At 47.1% G+C, this 18140-nt stretch overlaps 1 protein-coding gene across 11 annotated transcripts in view; it reads left to right on the forward strand.

Moving 5' to 3' along the window:
* The window catches only part of TENM4 (teneurin transmembrane protein 4), a 1513375-nt gene that overhangs the window by 1461947 nt on the left and 33288 nt on the right, over positions 1-18140 (forward strand). For all 11 annotated transcript variants that reach the window (XM_081197251.1, XM_081197258.1, XM_081197259.1 and 8 more), the window contains 3 exons: positions 521-753; positions 1731-1885; positions 14696-15573. In XM_081197251.1, the coding sequence (XP_081053377.1) occupies positions 521-753; positions 1731-1885; positions 14696-15573 (1266 nt within the window). The remainder of the gene's footprint in view (positions 1-520; positions 754-1730; positions 1886-14695; positions 15574-18140) is intronic.

Consider the following 18140-nt stretch of genomic DNA (forward strand, 5'->3'; position numbering starts at 1 on the left):
ATCTGCTCAGACTTTAATAAGGTAAAATCACAGGGGGATATTCTGGGATAAATCAGATAGGTCTTCCCACAAACAGCCCTCTCTTCTGCCCGGCTCCCTCGCTCTATGAAAAAGGTACTCAGTTAATTCAATAGGCAGGGCAAAGGAGAGAGGTATTATTATATATATTTTTTACAAATTGAGGGATGCCGAGCATTTGGGAGAGAGGTGAGAGAAAAGGGCAAGGTTATGTAAAATGGCCGTTTCTAGCAAGGTGCATGGCATGAGACTTGAATGAGCCAGGTAGGACGCTAACTAGGTAAGTAATTTGCAACATGTTCTTTGGGTGGGTTTTGTTTTTGTTTTTACAAAATTAAGGCAGTGGCCGGACTTGCATGCCATGATAGGCCTCATCTGCACTGTAGATTTAAAGCAGTATCATGGCACTTTCAACAGCTGAGGATTCCTCCAAAGCAGGGGTCAGCAAACTGCCTGCGAATGTAGGAACAAGTTCAATATCCCGCCTCCTTTGTTTTTGCAGCCATAGCCCCGCTCATAAGTATTACCTGACCACGGACCCCATTTCCGGATCCATCTACCTCTCCGACACCAACAGCCGCCGTGTCTTTAGAATCAAGTCGATCACCGTGGTGAAAGACGTTGTGAAGAACTCGGAGGTGGTGGCCGGAACAGGAGACCAGTGTCTTCCCTTTGATGACACCCGCTGCGGAGACGGTGGAAAAGCGACGGAGGCCACGCTCACAAACCCTAGGGGTAAGAGGGGCGGCTGTTCCTTAGCAGAATGCGATGGCTTCGATACAGGCAGTTTTGGGTTGACCTAGGAAGTTCAGGTTGTTTTACTTTTAAAAAATGGGGTGACCCAGTGCAATTGATCTTTAGCTGGCAGCCCTGCAGATGTAATTTTAGTCGGTGTATGTCAAGGGCTCAGCCAAGCAGAGTTTGTCCACTTTCGAATTATCTCGTCACTACGTGTAAAACAGTTGCTGCAAAAGTCCTTATCCCAGCCTTCCAGGAAGTGGGTGAATCTTTTAGGCTGCCTGCAGGGCAGCCTTGACAGGTGGAAGGGGCAGCCCCACCTGCCAATCACATGACATCATGTGATTGCGCCGTAGTTCCCTTGAGCTGTAGTTACGAAGTGCCTGATAGCCATGCATTGATGCCAAACACATTTTTGGAACAAGCATGCATTTGTGTGTGGTTTTGAGTGTGGATAGATAGATGATAGATAGATAGATAGATAGATAGATAGATAGATAGATAGATAGACAGATAGACTGATAGATTGATAGATAATAGATAGATATAGAGGGACGCAGGTGGTGCTGTGGGTTAAACCACAGAGGCTAGGGCTTGCTGATCAGAAGGTCGGCGGTTCGAATCCCCGCGACGGGGTGAGCTCCCGTTGCTCGGTCCCTGTTCCTGCCCACCTAGCAGTTTGAAAGCACATCAAAGTGCAAGTAGATAAATAGGTACCACTCCGGCGGGAAGGTAAACGGCATTTCCGTGCACTGCTCTGGTTCGCCAGAAGCGGCTTAGTCCTGCTGGCCACATGACCCGGAAGCTGTATGCCGGCTCCCTTGGCCAATAAAGCGAGATGAGCGCCACAACCCCAGAGTCGGTCATGACTGGACCTAATGGTCAGGGGTCCCCTTTACCTTTATAGATATAGATATATATAGTGAATTTCTTTCTACGCAGTTATCCAAGCTGGGTTTGTTTCCTCTTCACAGGCATCACAGTCGACAAATTTGGGTTCATCTATTTTGTGGATGGCACCATGATCCGGCGCATCGATCAGAATGGGATCATCTCAACGGTGCTCGGTTCCAATGACCTAACATCCGCCCGGCCTCTGAGCTGTGACTCAGTCATGGATATCTCACAGGTATTTAAGGCCTCTTCATTTTTTCTCCACTGTCAAAACTGTTCGTCATCTGCCACGGCAGAACTTCTCCATCTCTTGTCTGGCAAGCCAATTACCTTTTCCTCCTCCAGGCACCTTTTCCTTACAGGCTGTGCTGCCTCCCCACGTTCTGTCACAGCGCCTTCTCGCTCAGAAGTTGGAATGTTTGTGCATATTCTGTCATCACCGTTTAGTCATTGAGGCAATGTGCAGAGTGTGATTAAAAACAACAACTAAAAAGCAATTCAGAACAACTCCCCCAAAAAATACAACCAAACAGAATATACTTTTTTTTAATGAAGATACAAAAAATTGAGGTTTTTCATCCAGCTGGAAAATCTTACTGATGCAGAGAAAAAACAGATACTGAGCACCTGTCATGTATCAACAGGAATGCTTTTTCACATTTGCATTTGCAGCAGGCTTCTGACATCTTAGGAACCTGTAGGAGAAGCTTTCCTACAGACTGCAGTTAGTCACCTTCTGAGTGTATAAAGCAAGGCATCCCCAAACTTGGCCCTCCAGCTGTTTTGGGACTACAATTCCCATCATCCCTGACCACTGGTCCTGTTAGCTAGGGATGGTGGGAATTGTAGTCCCAAAACAGCTGGAGGGCTGAGTTTGGGGGTGCCTGGTATAAGGTCTTGAGCTACGTAACACCTTTTATGTTAATATCAAAATCCTGAACTTGGCCTGGCAGCAGATTGCCAGCCATTGCAAATACCGCAAGCGAGGTGTATTTGCACCAGTTTGCCCCTTGATCTGCCCTAACTGGCCTGCAGACAGCCCCCAAGAGCAGCCCCACATAGAGGGCATTGCAGTCATCTGACCTTGAGGTTGCCAACACATGGGCAACTTTGGTCAAGCTATTGCGTGGCATCACTACGGCTCAATAGGAAATTCTTCCGCAAAGGTTCTCGTGGGCTGCCACAGCTCTGCTCATTCCAAAGTATCCACCACGAAGAAATCCTCTTCGTTCCTGTCTCCGATGCAACCTCGGGGAATTCACGACCTTCCAATATCTTCATTTTTTGCCTGTCTGCACTGAAATCAGCATTCTGCAATGTTTTTGGGAAGAAGATACACAGGAACTCTCAAGCCGCGGTGCCCTCAAACTGCAGTAATGTAGGGGTTTCCTGCTGTATCATCACACATTTGCAGTCTGGAAAACTGGATTATCCGACTGAGTGCAGACAGTGGCGTAGCGTGGGTTGTCAGCACCCGGGGCAAGGCAAGTAATTTGCGCCCCCTAACCCGTGGATTTGCGCCCCCTAACCTGTGGATTTGCGCCCCCTAACCCTAACCCCCCAGATGTTGCGCCCGGTGCGGCCGGCCCCCCCTGCACCCCCCCACGCTACGCCACTGAGTGCAGAGGTCTTTTGGGAGGGGAAACGGCCTGACTTTGTCTCCTTATTCTCAATCCACTTCCTGTGTTCCAACCTGGGCTTTAAATGTCCCTTTTAACCGTAAGCACTCTGGACAACGTCTTCATCAAATCGAAACAGCAACTGGCATGGTGTGCACACAATCAATATTGTGGAGCTGGAGACCTGCAAATATTTTGCTGGTTGTGTCAAATCCATGTGCATTTTTATTTCCTTTCCTTAAGTTTATCTTTTACCTGCATGGCCCGTTCGGCTGCCTGTCCCCTAGTGCTCATGAAGTTGTTGTTGTTTAGTCGTTTAGTCGTGTCCGGCGCTTTGTGACCCCCTGGACCAGAGCACGCCAGGCACTTCTGTCTTCCACTGCCTCCCGCAGTTTGGTCAAACTCATGCTGGTAGGTTCGAGAACACTGTCCCACCATCTTGTCCTCTGTCATCCCCTTCTCCTTGTGCCCTCCATCTTTCCCAACATCAGGGTCTTTTCCAGGGAGTCTTCTCTTCTCCTGAGGTGGCCAAAGTATTGGAGCCTCAGCTTCAGGATCTGTCCTTCCAGTGAGCACTCAGGGCTGATTTCCTTCAGAATGGATAGGTTTGATCTTCTTGCAGTCCATAGGACTCTCAAAAGTCTCCTCCAGCACCAGCCTTCTTTATGGTCCAGCTCTCACTTCTATACATCACTACTAGAAAAACCATAGCTTTAACTATACGGGCCTTTGTTGACAAGGTGATGTCTCTGCTTTTTAAGATGCTGTCTAGGTTTGTCATTGCTTTTCTCCCAAGAAGCAGGCGTCTTTTAATTTCACGGCTGCTGTCACCATCTGCAGCGATCATGGAGCCCAAGAAAGTAAAATCTCTCACTGCCTCCATTTCTTCCCCTTCTATTTGCCAGGAGGTGATGGGCCCAGTGGCCATGATCTTCGTTTTTTTGATGTTGAGCTTCAGACCATATTTTGTGCTCTCCTCTTTCACCCTCATTAAAAGGTTCTTTAATTCCTCCTCACTTTCTTATTTGTCTTGTTTACTTTTCGCCTGCAACAGCCTTTGCCAACATAGGCCTTCCAGGGAGTTTGAACTGCTGCTCCCATCGCCCCCAGCCAGCAGGTCAGATCTGTTGTTGTAATCTAAACATCTGGAAGACACCAGGTTGGGGAAACTGTTCCGTAGTAACGAAAAAGCCTTCACCTTCCTTTCTCATTACCTTCTCATTCTCTAACTTCTCTAGCTTTTTTTTCCTCCTCTGCCTCCTTGGCTTGTTGTTGTTTAGTCGTTTAGTCGTGTCCGACTCTTTGTGACCCCCTGGACCAGAGCACGCCAGGCACTCCTGTCTTCCACTGCCTCCTGCAGTTTGGTCAAACTCATGCTGGTAGCTTCGAGAACACTCTCCAACCATCTCATCCTCTGTCGTCCCCTTCTCCTTGTGCCCTCCATCTTTCCCAGCATCAGGGTCTTTTCCAGGGAGTCTTCTCTTCTCATGAGGTGGCCAAAGTATTGGAGCCTCAGCTTCTGGCTTAGATGAGCCTTTTGCAGCTGCCTTCTGACTTTATCCCCATTTCCTTTGCCATCTAAGCCCCCTGTCTTTTACCACCTGCCTTCCAGTCTTGTAAGAGGATTCCTCTCAAGCCATTTCCCTTTTCCAGCCACTGAACTGCTTTGTCAACGTTCCGCCCTCAGAATATGAGCATTCTCTGACATCACTGCAGCTCAGCCAATGGCTAAGAGACTACTGCAGTTGGCAATTTGTGTCAGAGAGAGAGAGAGAGAGAGAGAGAGAGAGAGAGATGAATCAATAAATGATAGTATAGTCCAATGGTTGCCATTAATTTAATTTGATTTTGAATTGATTTTAAAATGAATTCATTTTAGAATGCTGTGTTGCTTTTATTGTTGTTAGCCGCTCTGAGCCCGGCTTCGGCTGGGGAGGGCGGGATATAAATAAATTATTATTATTATTATTATTATTATTATTATTATTATTATTATTATTATTAGGAGTCAGCATATACATCGCAATGCAGCCTAAATTCAAAATGGCTTCAGGTCTGCCATTACATACACAACTCATTTGCTCATCGGAAGTACTTTTTCTTTCCGTTTGTGTCGGAGACTTCCTAAATTGGACACAGCACATTTTGGAGTGGGGACTGGTTCAAATTAATATCTCAGAAACAGTGGTTGAAGTCTGTTCTGCCCAAATTATCAACAGCAGGAAAACGAAGAATCTTGAATTGCTTCAGATTGCAAATGGCTTTCATGCTGGGCTTTTTCAGTCCAGCTGCTCAATTTTTATTTTTATTTTTTTATATAGGGAAAAAAACCTATTTTGACACCTGCATTTCTTAGCACAAGGTAGGCAAACTGATGCTGCTGAGGGCTTGGTTTTCAGGGGCACTGTCCGTCCCGATAATCAGCATCAGCCTGGAGCCATAACCTCTAAATCTGCCAGGGGTTGCACGCTTCAAATAATTATTATTACGGCTTGGGGGATGAAACTTTGTTCTGTGGAACCACAGCTCCTAGCTGGAAAGCTTGAGCACTGTAAGTTAGGCACAATGGAAGTCAATGGGGTTTTTTCTTTTCTTTCCACAACCACCCATGCAATTTCCAGGCATCCACCTGGCACCTGTTACTTTGCTTCTTTCTCCCCCTAATTTGAAAAGATTGCTCCCGCTCCATTGTGGCAGCTACCCCACCGTCTGCCATTTATGAGCGGGATAAAAATTACAGCCCTACAAAAGTCACCTGCCTGGTGGACCAGAGGTAAAGTTTGATTGTTTAAAAAAAAAAATCTGTCTTGGCGAACATTGTGGTTTCCCTTCTGCAAGCAGGGGCTTGATATATACTTAGACCTTCAATTTCCTCCACCATCTCTCCACTCAAACTAGATTATTATTTTTTAAGTCCTCTTTAAAAGCACCACCAAACTACAGTGGTACCTCGGGTTACAGGCGCTTCGGGTTACAGACTCTCCTAACCCAGAAATAGTACCTCGGGTTAAGAACTTTGCTTCAGGATGAGAACAGAAATTGCACGGCGGCGGCGGCGTGTGGCCCCATTAGCTAAAGTGGTACCTCAGGTTAAGAACAGTTCCAGGTTAAGAACGGACCTCCAGAACGAATTACTGTATTTTCCGCTCTATAAGACGCACCAGACCACAAGACGCACCTAGTTTTTGGAGGAGGAAAACAAGAAAAAAAATATTCTGAATCTCAGAAGCCAGAACAGCAACAGGGATTGCTGCGCAGTGAAAGCAGCAACCCCTCTTGCTGTTCTGGCTTCTGGGACAGCAGTGCAGCCTGCATTCGCTCCATAAGACGCACACACATTTCCCCTTACTTTTTAGGAGGGAAAAAGTGAGTCTTACAGAGCAAAAAAATACGGTACGTTCTTAACCCGAGGTACCACTGTACAGCTTGTTTAGTTATCTGCTGAGCCTTTGGAATGGCTGCCTCTAGACCTCCTCGCACCAGCCTTCCCAGCTAGAGAAGGTGCGCAGGGAATGTAACACAATAATAGCTCTGATGTGGCCTAACTTGCCCATTGATCCTTTCTTCTTTCCCCACAGTAGCCAGCTTTGAGGGAATCCCACAGCAGGAGTGCCAACTTGGCCCTGCAACTGTGGGTACCCGGGACCATGGGTGCCATGCAGCGTGCACTGAAATTGTGGGTTCCCGGCCCCTTCATAGGGAATTTTGTGGGTGCTCAGGCACCCAGAGCTCAAAGGTCCATGAACAACCATAGTTTAGAGGTCCCAGGCCCTAAGGAAGTCAGACTATCCTCCACCAGGGCCAGGGCCTTTTCAGTGATGGCTCCGACCTGTTGGAATGCTTTGTCCCATGAGACTAGCGCCCTTCAGGATTTAACCTCCTTCCATCGGGCCTGTAAGACAGAGCTATTCTGCCTGGCGTTTAATTTGAATTCAGCCTGATCTTCTATTTCCCTTCTCTTTCCCCCCCCCTCCCCTTTTATGAAGATCACCCGCTCTGAGACCCCACAGCTAATTCTCCCCTGGCCTCCTCGCTGGCCCACGTAGGACCAATTCAGCCAGCTAGCCCTGGGGATTATCTAAAGCTTATTTCCCCTAAATTTTGAATTTTATTGTTATTCATGTTTTTATACTGTATTTTATGCTGCTTTTATAATTAAGTGTTTTAAATTTGTTGTTAGCCGCCCTGAGCCCGGTTTTTGAACTGGGAAGGGCAGGGTATAAATAAATTATTATTATTATTATTATTATTATTATTATTATTATTATTATTATTAGAGTTGGCACCTATGTCCCAAGCTATGGCAGTAATAGCACACCTCTGTTTGCTTGCCGCCTGGCAGATAGTGTTATTTAGAGATATACGCTCTTGGGATGTGGGGGTTCAGCTAACATGGCTAAATAGCTGTTGATAGACCCCTCTGTGGATTTTTCCAGCATCCTTCTTAAAGCCATCTAAGCCAGCAGCCATTTGTCTGAACATACACAACGTTGTATGCAATTCCCCCTAATGTAATTCACTTTTGTATGTTATATATATGCATGCTAACGGGCTAATGGATTGAGGTTGAATCCTGACAAGACAGAAGTACTGTTTTCGTGGGGACAGGGGACAGGCAGGTGTGGGGTACTCAATGGTCCTGCATGGGGTAACTGTGCCCCCTGAAGGACCAGCTGCGCAGCCTGGGAGTCATTTTGGACTCACAGCTGTCCATGGAGGCGCATGTCAATTCTGTGTCCAGGGCGGCTGTCTACCAGATCCATCTGGTATGCAGGCTGAGACCCTACCTGCCCGCAGACTGTCTCCCCAAGGTGGTGCATGCTCTGGTTATCTCCCGCTTGGACTACTGCAATGCGCTCTACGTGGGGCTACCTTTGAAGGTGACCCGGAAACTACAACTAATCCAGAATGTGGCAGCTAGACTGGTGACTGGGAGCAGCTGCTGAGACTACATAACACCGTTCTTGAAAGACCTACATTGGCTGCCAGTACGTTTCCGAGCACAATTCAAAGTGTTGGTGCTGACCTTTAAAGCCCTAAACAGCCTCGGCCCAGTATACCTGAAGGAGTGTCGCCACGCCCATTGTTCTGCCCAGACACTGAGGTCCAGCTCCGAGGGTCTTCTGGCGGTTCCCTCACTGCAGGAAGTGAAGCTACAGGGAACCAGGCAGAGGGCCTTTTCAGTAGTGGCACCCTCACTGGGGTACACCCTCCCATCAGATGTCAAGGAAATAAAGAACTACCAAACTTTTAGAAGACATCGGAAGGCAGCCCTGTATTAGGAAGCTTTTAATGTTTGACATTTTATTATTTTTGTTATATTTTTCTGGAAGCTGCCAAAAGTGGCTGGGGAAACCCAGTCAGATGGGCAGGGTATTATTATTATTATTATTATTATTATTATTATTATTATTATTATTCCAACTGAACTTTAGGAAGCTTTATGGTCCATCATATTTCCCCAGCTCCCAAGCTTTCCCCACCTCCATCTCATCCTTGGATGCGTTTTGAAAAATGCATACAATACGTCTTCTCTATATAGTCCTTGCAAAAGCTTTTAAAAAGCAGCCATCTGGAGCCCAGGCTCCTATTCTTCCTTCTTTCAAAGGCGAGGGACCCGTTTTCGAGTCGCCCGCTCGCATCTCACAGATGCTGGTGAGAGGTCTCTTTAAAACCACCCCGGTTAGGGAACTCTCCCTTCTTTCATCCTATAAAGCCGCTCTCGAGGTCTCTTTAGTCAGAGCCCCTCAGGCAGTGAGGGACCAGCAGCCATAAAATATTTAGCCGTTGTTGTTGACAAGGAATTGGTTTTAAGAAAGGGGGGACTGGAATTCCCTCGCCGTTTCCGAATAAACTTACATTCTTGATGCTAACTCAAGGTTGCAGGCGTAGTAGCAGGCGCTCAGAAGGCTGTCGGCAAGGCAGAGAGGCATGCATTATTGAAGGGGAAACCACAAGCTGTCATGTTTTACTACAGGAAGGGTTAAGGAGGGGCAGGAGCCAAAAGGAGGGGGGGAGAGAGACCAGACGCAGCTTTGTCGGTGGCCTAGTTCCCACCGAGGCAGTAAAGCTAAGTTGCTGGGCGTATACCATTTCAGAGTACAGGGGTGCCTCGCAAGACGAAAAGAATCCGTTCTGTGATTCTCTTCGTCTAGCGGTTTTTTCATCTTGCGAAGCAAGCCCATTGAAGGATTAGCGGATTAGCGCTATTAGCGGCTTTTAGCGGCTTATCTGCTGATCGGATCAGCTGATAAGCGGCTTAGCAGCTTAGAAAAGGGGGGGGAGGGGAAAAAACCAGCAGGAACTCGCAAGACATTGTCGTCTTGCAAAGCAAGCCCATAGGAAATTCATTTTGCGGAGCACCTCCAAAACGGAAAACTCTTTCGTCTAGCGAGTCTTCCGTCTTGCGAGGCATTCGCCTTGCGGGGCACCACTGTATAGGTAGGACTGATCTCTCGTCTACCTGAAGGGATGGTGGTCTCCATCTCTCTCCATCTCTCTCTCTCTCTCAATGGCTCTGTCACTACCAAAGAAATATAATAAACGATTCGAAAGAGAACCTACCCAAGTGACGCTATGTACCCAACATGTACACTAAGTAGAAGAGTATATCTCTCGCTCTCCCTCTTCCTAACCCAACCTTATACAGTAGTACCTTGGGTTAAGAACTTAATTTGTTCCAGAGGTCTGTTTTTTTTTTTTTAATAATTTTTATTAACCGACCAATCAAATCAAATCAAATCACATCACATAAATTCCAAATTACAAAGCCGAATTTTAAATTTTTGTTGAGGGGACCCATATTTCAAGTTCCGAAGGGGGATTCTGATCATCCTCTTGCTACTGCGTTAATATCCAAATCAGTCCAAATAAAGTTCATAATTCTATCCAGTCTTATCTTGCTGTTTCCATCTCATCTTGTTCGTACATTTTTTTATTTTTTCCTTATGATCTCTTCTGGTAATCTCCTTAAGCAGATAAACACCAATTGTAATCCTGTGTGAATTTTTCCGTTCGTCCAATCCTCATATCGAGATGGTTTCCATACCACATCGCTTTCATAAATAACATCGCTCTTTCCATCATTTATCTTGCAAACTGTCATTCTTAAGTCCCTCTGAGGAGTCTCACACACAATATAAAAACAGCTCTATTTCTCTATTTCTCCTCCCAGACTCAAGTCCTCCGACAGAGCTTGCCAACATGGCGACCGACGGTATTTTTAACTGCGTCATTCCAAAGCTCTTGTACATTCCACGATCTTCTTAAAACATGCTTTGGTTAGAAAATTTATCTCCACACAGTCTTAAATCCACAGTTTAAGTCATTAAACGACATTTCTGACTTGTGGGGGGATTCTTGTTTAATCACATAGAGGAAAGAAAGGAAAGTTTTTTCCCCCTCCCCCACCCAGTCCCTTTGCCATACCGAGTCTTGGCGTATCTTCTCATGATTTATGCTTGTTCCTCCGACTCGTCTTGTTTATCAGAGATCTCTTCAGTTAGCAGTCTTTACTCCCCCTCCTTCCTTGAAATATGTGCATTCGCTTCCTCCTAATTGATTCTTTTGAAGTTCTTGCAGCTAGTGGCACGGATCAGAGACAGCGTCCAGGAGCGCTGAGATCCCACAGGAGGGCATTCTGCCTAGTGCCCCCATCCCCACAAATTCGGGGGTGGTATAGGGCACAGCAGGCAAGGGCAGCCCCCCCCACAACCTAGGGGGGGTAGGGAGGCTATTTACTCCCATCACAGCCTCCTAATTACCTCGTGTGGGTCGGAGAGATGTTATTGTCAGCCATCTTCCAATGCGCCCCTAGTGGCCCCTTCCAGAGGTCTGTTCTTAACCTGAAACAGTTCTTAACCTGAAGCACCACTTTAGCTAATGGGGCCTCCTGCTGCCGCTGCGCCGTTGGAGCCCGATTTCTGTTCTCATCCTCAAGCAAAGTTCTTAACCCGAGGTACTATTTCTGGGTTAGCGGAGTCTGTAACCTGAAGCATCTGTAACCTGTGGTACCACTGTACTGCATAGAACAGTACAGTCATACCTTGGGTTGAAGTAGCTTCGGGTTGAGCATTTTGAGGTTACACTCTGCAGTGAACCGGAAGTAACAGAACACATTACTTCTGGGTTTCACCGCTTGCGCATGCGTAGACGCTCAAAATACATCACGCGCATGCGCGGAAGCGGCGAATCATGGCCCGTGCAGGCGCAGACGCGGGTTGCATTCGCTTTAGGATGCGAATGGGGCTCCGGAACGCATCCCGTTCACATCCAGATGTACCACTGTAATGTCTAGGCTTGTCATATTTTGAAGATCAAAAAAGAGGACACTGTGATGACGCTATTTTAAATGCCCCTACTATATGTAGGCTATAGAAGCTGTGATATATTGTTGAGTGGGGCAGGAGAAGAGAAGAGGGAAGCAAGTCTTCAACTACCAGTCATATCTCATCCAGAAAGTATAGCCAGAGACTCTTTGGCATTTTTAAAAAATCCACCCAGACAGAAATTTTACCTCTGGGTCTGGATATCCAGGATTGTGCAGTGCGTTAAGCTAGATGTCCCGTAAAGCTGCCTCCGATTTAGCAGTGTTGTGTCCGAAAGCTTAAGAAGAACAAAACTTTCAAAGAAACCCCGTAAAAAACCCTTGCACCTAGAAGACGAGATGCCAGGCCAAAGGCTTCCAACTTAGCTCTCTCCATGACATACCAGTTTACTATCTGCAGGATATTTGATGTCGTTTATTTTATTTTTATTTATTTTCAAATATTGCTTTGCCATCTTGCAGGGGGCAATGTGCCTCCAAGGCAGCAGCACCCTTAGATAAATGAAATGGAGAAAATAAAATACAGTGGAACCTCGGGTTGCGAACGTGATCCGTGCGGGAGGCACGTTCGCAACCCGCAGCGCCGCATCTGCAACCTGAAAACGCGTAACCTGAAGCATCTGTAACCCGAGGTACCACTGTATTTCATTCAGGTGAAACTAGAACACACTAAAACAGCAGTCTTAAGCCATTTCACAGCCCAGCACAAACAATTTAAACAATTAAGGAGTGTAGGGGGGAGGGCATTTTAAACCAGCAGCAGCAATTTAATAAACCATTAAATAATCAGAAGCTTGCCAGCTTGAAATTAATGGGTTTTCAAAAGCCTGTTTAAAAACCAATACAGATGTCCAAATGTATATACTTTGGGGGGGGGTGTCTCCCCATCGTATCTGGTGCGTGCCAGTCTAATTATAGAGAAGAGCATTCGTTTACATGGGCCTCCATTGGCATTCTGAAGGGGAGCAGCCCAGGCATATATTCATGACCTCAATGAGAACTAGACCCATGGCAGACAGACAGGTGGACCCACTTTCTCTTACCTTGCAGCAACCTCTGTGGTGTTTTCTTTTCTTTGGGGCCTACACAAGCTGGGAAGCTGCTGCCGTTCAGGGCCAGAAGATAAGGAGATGTCACCTAATTAGGGCCGGGCTGGAGGGACGGATTCAGCTCGGTTCATATTTAAAGGCGGATCTTATCCAATTTGCATTTTCTAAAACGTGTCGCAGTGGCGTAGCGTGGGGGGTGCAGGGGGAGCTGGCCACACCGGGTGCAACATCTGGGGGTTAGGGTTAGGGGGCACAAATCCACGGGTTAGGGGGCGCAAATCCATGGGTTAGGGGGCGCAAATCCATGGGTTAGGGGGCGCAAATTACTTGCCTTGCCCCGGGTGCTGACAACCCACGCTACGCCACTGACGTGTCACAAACTAAAACACAACCATCTCTTCATTAGGGCTGAGCCAAAACAGTCATCTTAATTTTTTTGCCCATGGTTCTTGTCCGTTCTTCTCTTCGGCCATGATGGGGGGGGGGACTGCATTTAAATCAATATCTGCTTTTCGCTCTGGACATTCAGCCACTCTCGTGGTGAGAATCCCTGGATCCTGAGCTGAAATGATACATGGCTTCATGCTTCATTTGCCAGGGATCCTGAGCCACAATGAGCCCTTCTCTATAATTGCAGGATGTGCTTCGAATTTAAGAGTGTGGCAGTTTGGGTTTAAAGGGCTACGATCAGGACCTATCAGAATCTTAGTATAAGGACCCAGTTCCCAAACCCGTTTCTCTTATGCTGTTCTACATTGTGTTTCAAGTCACAATGTAGAACAGAGTCCCTTTAGTAAGTAATGCATCTAATTTTTAAAAAATCCATTTTATTTTATTTTAAAAAACATTCTAATTAAAAAAATTCCACGTATACACTCTAGTACATAATTTAGTTTTTTTGTTTTGTCGACCGCATCCCGCTTTCCATGGTGATTTTGCTCTCTCCCCCTTTGCTGTCGTTTGTCTCTTATGTCATAACAATATTACAGTATTACTTGGCCCTCCAGATGTTTTGAGACTACAACTCTCATCATCCCTGACCATTGGTCCTGTTAGCTAGGGATGAATCAGAGTAAATGTCAATTCAGGTTTTTGCGGGGAAAGTGGCAGGGAAGTTCAAACCTAGCTAGGGATGATGGGAGTTGTAGTCCCAAAACATCTGGAGCAGGCTTCCTCAACCTCGGCCCTACAACTCCCATCATCCCTAGATAGCAGGACCAGTGGTCAGGGGTGATGGGAATTGTAGTCTCAAAACATCTGGAGGGCCAAGGTTGAAGAAGCCTAATCTGAAGGGCCGAGTTTGCCTATGCCTGTCCTAGAACCAGAAATATTTCCTTGCTGGCCACCGTAAACAGCAGGAGGGTCTAGGAGCTAGGAAGTAACTGCCAGGGGGGAGAAGCGGACACTTGGAGCAACAGCTCAAGAAAGGGGGAGTACATCCCATGTCTCTTTGTATTTCTGTTGCTGTTGTTTGAAATATTTTTTAATTGGCTTTTATATATACAGAGTAATAACAAAATTCTTTATAAAATCAATCCATGAGATTTTCTGAATCTCGTGACTTCCCCCCCCCCCCTTAACATGGATCCTAGTAACAATTTTTTTTACCAATCTACATATCAATATATTCTCCATAATTCTCATTACTATAAGTTATGCATAAACCTTGTCGCTTTACAAGTGATTCTTAAGTCCAGCTAACGTTTTAATTTGCTTACAATGTTCTCTTAGGTAGATTATTAGTTTTCCCCATTCTTTTTTAAAGTCCTTATATTCTTGATTCCTGAGTCTCCTGGTTGATTTTGCCATCTTGGCATAGTCCAGCATGTTGATTTAAATAAAAGAACTGAAAGACGCTCTCCACGTCTCAGATCTCACCGGGCAGTTAGCCCAGTGAGCTGTTGAACGGCACCCTCGTGACAGCTATATGATACAATAACAATCCATTTATTCTTGCGTAACCCGCATATAAACCAAGACACTATTCTTGCAATATTAACACGAATGGCGGTGGTCCTAAGATCCGTTTCTGCTTCTTTCCGTTCTGTTAGGTCCGCCTGGAGTGGCCTACGGACCTGGCGGTCAACCCGATGGACAATTCTCTGTACGTCCTCGACAACAACGTGGTACTACAGATTTCCGAAAACCACCAAGTGCGCATCCTGGCAGGGAGGCCGATGCATTGCCAGGTTCCGGGCATTGACTACTTCCTTCTCAGTAAGGTGGCCATCCATGCTACTTTGGAATCGGCCACAGCTCTGGCCGTTTCTCACAGCGGCGTCCTGTACATCACGGAGACGGACGAGAAGAAGATCAACCGCATCAGGCAGGTCACCACCAACGGGGAAATCTCTCTGGTGGCCGGCGCCCCGAGCGGCTGCGACTGCAAAAACGACGTCAGCTGCGATTGCTTTTCCGGCGACGACGGCTACGCAAAGGACGCCAAGCTCAACGCCCCTTCCTCCCTGGCGGTGTGCACGGACGGGGAGCTGTACGTGGCTGACCTCGGGAACATCCGGATCCGTTTCATCCGGAAGAACAAGCCGTTCCTCAACACGCAGAACTTGTACGAGTTGTCCTCGCCCATTGACCAAGAGCTCTACTTGTTTGACACCAGCGGCAAACACCTTTTCACCCAGAGCCTCCCCACCGGAGATTACCTCTACAACTTCACCTACACCGGAGACGGGGACATCACCCTGATCACCGACAACAATGGAAACCTGGTCAACATCCGGAGGGATTCCACCGGGATGCCGCTCTGGCTGGTGGTACCGGACGGGCAGGTCTACTGGCTGACCATTGGCACCAACAGCGCCCTAAAGAGCGTGACAGCCCAGGGGCACGAGGTGGCCATGATGACCTATCACGGCATTTCGGGCCTCCTTGCCACCAAGAGCAATGAAAACGGGTGGACGACGTTTTATGAGTGAGTATTTTGTTGGGCGTAACAGAATCCCAGATCGTGTTAAGAATATCGCCATCATTTATTGCACCAACCAAAGGCCATGGCATCATCCAACAGTCGCCACACGTACAGTAAAACCATGACCAAGATTAAGGAGATAGGAAGAGCTTCTCTGAATCAGACCAAGTGGCCAAGCAGATACTCTTGAGGAACCCACAGAACACTATGAACATAATAGGCCTCTCCCATTGTTGCCATCCCACAACAGTAAACAGTGGCACACTGTCTTTTTGGGATGTGGAAGTTCCAGATAGCTACCAAAGCTTTAATAATAATGATGGTGATGATGATGAATTTCATTTATAACAAGATAGAGTAAGAAAAAAGTGAGCGAGAATGAAAAAAATACCACTACATTACCATACATTAATATACAGATGTGCATATTCTTATTATCCTAAAACACATATACACTCGTATCTTGGAACCGAACGCCTTGGCTCCCGAACAAATCGGTTCCCAAATGATCGAAAGCTGGAAGTGAGTGTTGCAGTTTTCGAACCATTTCCGGAAGCCAGATATCCGGCGCAGCTTCCAATTGGCTGCAGGACGCTCCTGCAGCCAATCAGAAGCCGCACTTTGGTTTTAAAATGGCTCTGGGAGTTTGAACGGACTCCCGGAATGCATTCGGTTCGAGAACCAAGGTACGACTGTAATTGTCAGTAGCCTGATATATTATCAATTATCATTGTATTCATCCAAATAAAGTCTGCTCAGGTGGCTATCAAAGCTAATGGCTGCTGTTAGACCACCTCTCCGTCCTCGATGAATTTGCCCTCTAATCCCCTTCTGAAGCCATCAAGTCCAATGACCGTCGCCATATCTTCCAGCAGTGAATTCCCATGAACAAATGACGGAATTAATTTTGCCCGCTGGAACTTACTTCAGGGCGTGGAGTTCTCTCCCAACTCCTCCCCTTGCTGAAACCAGCACAGACGCACCACCTTTTCTGGAGGATCGAGGGGGGCGGACTTTGCGCAGGGTGCCCTCTGAGCATTGGGGGCCCGGCCCCCTAAATATATATACAGTGGTACCTCTGGATCCGTTCCGGAGCCACGTTCACATCCTGAAGTAAACGTAATACGCGCCTGCGCTTGCGTGGGTTGCATTTCACTGCTTCCGTGCATGCGCGTGAATTCATTTTGAGCATCTGCGCATGCACGAGCAGCAAAACCCGGAAGTAATGCGCCCCGTTACTTCCGGGTCGCCGTGGAGCGCAACCGAATATATTCATCCCGAAGCTACTTCAACCCGAGGTGTGTGGGTGTGGGTGTGGGTGTATAGGGGTGCCACATTGCCTCAGAGCCCAAGAGCCAGTGCCCTTTGTACAGCACAATCTGAGGCCTAATGGAGGCCCCAGTGCAAGCCTGAGAGGTTTGGGACAAGGACAGGGGCAGTAGCAAACCCATGTCAAGCTGTCCTAAACTCCCAAGAAGCCTGGGCTGATCCAACACGCAAGAGGAGTTTTGTTCCACTGAAAATTGCATTTTGAACCTCATCCCATTTTCCAAGGCCTGCAGCACTGCTAGTGACTAAAAGTTTAGCAGTTGAAATTGGAGGATATGGCCCCTTTTCCCTTTCTCCCAAACCCCCGTGTCTTGAAAAAAGAAAGAAACTGATGCTATTTCTGTTTCCTAGTCACCGAACGTAGCAGTATTTCAAGGTGACTCGTTTCCCACCGATTATTTAGCTGCCAAAGGTTGCTGAAAGCAGAGGACCTGGGGGGATGGGAGCTTCTGAGCAGGCATTTCTGGAACCAACTGCCTCCTTTCCGCGCCAGTAATGTGACAAATGACGGTGTCGGATGTTCACAAGCAAACAATTAGGTCTCATAAGCACCGAATACTGCATTAATTCTGTGCAGTGAACCGCGGCTAAATGTGTTTCCATTTGGGGACGGATGGCCCTGGTTTCTTTTGTCAGCCTCATAATTGCCACCGTGATTGTAAAGGCTGGGGTAGCTCGGTCGGACAGAGGCAGGTTACATTGGGGGGGTGATGAATTCATTGCCGGCGCCGGCTGCTCGGAGCCTCCCTGCGTCACGGCGTTTGTCCTTAATTCTGGTGCAAGTCAGAGCGTTAAATGAACATGAGAACATTAGGGTGTGATGGAGACTAGCCTAACTTCTGAATCCTTTGGACTGTGGAAACAGGGCCCAGCCAGCTTAGCTGTGGGATGAATGGACTTGCAAGGATTTGTCTCCCTACAGATAATAATAATAATAATAATAATAATAATAATAATAATAATAATAATAATAATAACAACAATGTTGTTGTTGTTCAGTCGTTTAGTCGTGTCCGACTCTTCGTGACCCCATGGACCAGAGCATGCCAGGCACTCCTGTCTTCCACTGCCTCCCGCAGTTTGGTCAAACTCATGCTGGTAGCTTCGAGAACACTGTCCAACCATCTCGTCCTCTGTCGTCCCCTTCTCCTTGTGCCCTCCATCTTTCCCAACATCAGGGGCTTTTCCAGGGAGTCTTCTCTTCTCATGAGGTGGCCAAAGTATTGGAGTCTCAGCTTCAG

The sequence above is a fragment of the Podarcis bocagei genome, assembly GCF_964188305.1.
Source record: "Podarcis bocagei genome assembly, chromosome: 6".
Lineage (NCBI taxonomy): Eukaryota > Metazoa > Chordata > Lepidosauria > Squamata > Lacertidae > Podarcis > Podarcis bocagei.